The sequence below is a fragment of the Spinacia oleracea genome, chromosome 4 (genome assembly GCF_020520425.1).
Source record: "Spinacia oleracea cultivar Varoflay chromosome 4, BTI_SOV_V1, whole genome shotgun sequence".
Lineage (NCBI taxonomy): Eukaryota > Viridiplantae > Streptophyta > Magnoliopsida > Caryophyllales > Amaranthaceae > Spinacia > Spinacia oleracea.
Genome location: NC_079490.1, coordinates 70,590,114 through 70,593,072, shown reverse-complemented (window position 1 = coordinate 70,593,072; position 2,959 = coordinate 70,590,114). Strand labels below are relative to the sequence as shown.

The window sequence follows — 2,959 nt, the reverse complement described above, 5'->3', positions numbered from 1 at the left end:
GTACGCCTCGTCATTTTTTTAAGACGGGCGTCCTTTTAAATGACGAGCCACTATCTTGTGAGTGACTTGTGATTGATGAGGTACGCCTCGTCATTTTTTTTTTAAGACGGGCGTCCTTTTAAATGACGAGCCACTATCTTGTGAGTGACTTGTGATTGATGAGGTACGCCTCGTCATTTTTAAGACGGGCGTCCTTTTAAATGACGAGCCACTATCTTGTGAGTGACTTGTGATTGATGAGGTACGCCTCGTCATTTTTGAGATGGGCGTCCTTTTTAATGACGAGCCACTACACGGTGAGTGACTTGCGATAGATGACGAGGCCTAATATTTGACTGTCCTTTCTTTTTTAGCAAGCTAAGGACGCGGCTAGGGCGTCAGGGAAGAAGAAGGGGACGACTCTGTCCCAGCTGAAGAAGAGAGCTGTGCCGGCTGGCTCGGAGACTCCGAGTACCTTCAAGAAGCCAAAACCCCTACCTCGCCGTCTCGTGAAGAAAGACGAGTCGAAGGTTGCTGAGGGGGGATGCCCTGATGACGAAGAGATGGGCGTGGACAAGCCGTCTCTGGTGGTGGACTTGGTGGAGGACCCTCTTTCGGGAATCCCGGCCGACGTCCGCTCTCAGATACCGGCGGAGGTGGCCCGCCGAGCTAGGTCTTCGGGCGGTAAGTATTATTCGAACGTCGTTCAGACGTATCGAGCCTCCTCTGGCAGTTCTTCTTACTCTCCGCGTCATCCTAAGGCCATTGTTTTTCCTATAGCCAAAGACAAAGGGAAGGATGCAGCTGCTGCCGAGGATGAGAACGTACCTGCTACTCCCCACTATTCGTCAAAGGATAGGGTGGCTATATGCCGCAAGGTTTTTAAGGCCGTCCCCGCAGAGTATGTTGCTTCTCTTCCTGGCCGCAAGACTGACGCCCAGTTTGGTGCGATCCAGGCCACTCTTCTCGACGTAAGTCTATTTCCAACTTGCTTGTACTTGTCTTCCCTTTGAGTCATTTACTAATATGTAGCTTCTTCTGCAGTTGTTCTGCCGCATGGAATTCTGCAAGAGCTGGAAGACCCGCACTGCTGAGGAGCTCAAAGCTCAGGTGGCTGAGTCCACCCACCATGGTGACTATGCGTTCAAGTCCATTGAAGAGGTCCGCCTGCAGATGCAGACGACCATAGACCTTCAAGCGAAGGAGGTGGCTGCGTTGAGATCTGACAAGGCCGAGCTGCTTAAGAAGATCTTGGCGCAGGACAAGGACATGGTGGCAATGGTCGAGGAGGCCAAGACAGCGGCGGCGGAAATACGGGCGCTTCAGGACCAGTTGCGGGAGTACCCTCAGGTCAAAGAGGCGGCTGAGGAAGCCGAGCATCTTCGTGGGGAGCTAGAGACGGCCAGATCGCAAGTTCGCACCTTGCGTGAGCGTCTTCTGGAATCCTATGATCAGGGGGAACAAGCGACCAAGGACGCTGTTAAGCACGCCTGGGAGAGCCACATGTCAGAGTATGATCTTGGGTGGTTCCAGCGGCGAATGGAGCACAGTGCCGCTGTGTTGGCTGCTGAACGTCTTGGTCAGCCGCCCCCTGAGTTTGTATCATCTGATGACGAGGACGATGCGGCCGCCCCCTGATTTGCTTACTTTCCTATTTTTTTTAAAAATTTTATTCAAGCGTTCCCGTGCCTAAGGGCAATAACAATTATGTTGTAAAGTTTTGGCGCTGATGGCGTCTGTATCATTGTGCCTGCTGAGCACACAACAATTCTCTTTCTTTTTCCTGGTCAGGAATTCTGAGCTACTTTCACACGCCTTTCTACGGGCGTTGTTTTATAAGTAAATAGGTTTTTTGATGTTTCTCCTATCTCGCATTTACTTGCTCTTCATAATTTGATTATTCCTTGATCAATAGGCTTAATAGGCTTAATCAATAGGTATGGTTGCCAAGGTGCATCCGAGTGTACCCTAAACCCTACTTTGGTCGTCACTTTCTTTGGCGAGCGTGTCTATAACGATATTGATTGACGCAAGTCAATCAATAGGTATGATTGCCGCTAGACATGCTCGTCAAATGGACTGGCCGGCCAAACATTCGTGCCGCCGCGCTTTTTAGCAAGCAACCTTCGTTTCGAAGTTAATCGTGCCGCTGAACTTTTGAGCGGACAACCTTTGTTTCCAAGTGGTTGGTGCCGCTGGCAACTGAGCATGCGCTAGGCCCTACTTTGGTCGTCACTTTCTTTGGCGAGCGTGTCTATAACGATATTGATTGACGCAAGTCAATCAATAGGTATGATTGCCGCTAGACATGCTCGTCAAATGGACTGGCCGGCCAAACATTCGTGCCGCCGCGCTTTTTAGCAAGCAACCTTCGTTTCGAAGTTAATCGTGCCGCTGAACTTTTGAGCGGACAACCTTTGTTTCCAAGTGGTTGGTGCCGCTGGCAACTGAGCATGCGCTAGGCCCTACTTTGGTCGTCACTTTCTTTGGCGAGCGTGTCTATAACGATATTGATTGACGCAAGTCAATCAATAGGTATGATTGCCGCTAGACATGCTCGTCAAATGGACTGGCCGGCCAAACATGCGTGCCGCCGCGCTTTTTAGCAAACACCCTATGTTTCAAAGTTATTCATGCCGCTGGGCTTTTGAGCGAACAACCTATGTTTCAAAGTTGTTCATGCCGCTGGGCTTTTGAGCGAACAACCTATGTTTCAAAGTTTGTTCATGCCGCTGGGCTTTTGAGCGAACAACCTATGTTTCAAAGTTGTTCATGCCGCTGGGCTTTTGAGCGAACAACCTATGTTTCAAAGTTGTGAGTGCCGCTGGCACGTATTATGCTGTACTGGTCGGCCAGCGGCTTGCTTATATTAGGAGGGGAGTTGGATAGGTGATCAGCCTACAACTTGGTGCTAATCTGGGCCACTTCTTAGGCTTCAAACAATTAGTCTTGCTGAGTTTTTGCTAATCTGGGCCACTTC

At 50.1% G+C, this 2,959-nt stretch overlaps 1 protein-coding gene across 2 annotated transcripts; it reads left to right on the top strand.

Moving 5' to 3' along the window:
- The first annotated feature begins 336 nt into the window (after positions 1-336).
- On the top strand, positions 337-1,617 carry LOC130459524 (uncharacterized). Of its 2 annotated transcripts, XM_056826955.1 has the most exons (3): positions 338-663; positions 760-950; positions 1,024-1,617. In XM_056826955.1, exons 1-3 carry the CDS (start codon positions 543-545, stop codon positions 1,615-1,617), a joined length of 906 nt encoding a protein of 301 aa, XP_056682933.1. In that variant the 5' UTR covers positions 338-542. The 2 variants fall into 2 exon arrangements, with proteins under 2 accessions (XP_056682932.1, XP_056682933.1); XM_056826954.1 differs by having other exon boundaries at positions 337-950.
- The last annotated feature ends 1,342 nt before the right edge of the window (positions 1,618-2,959 follow it).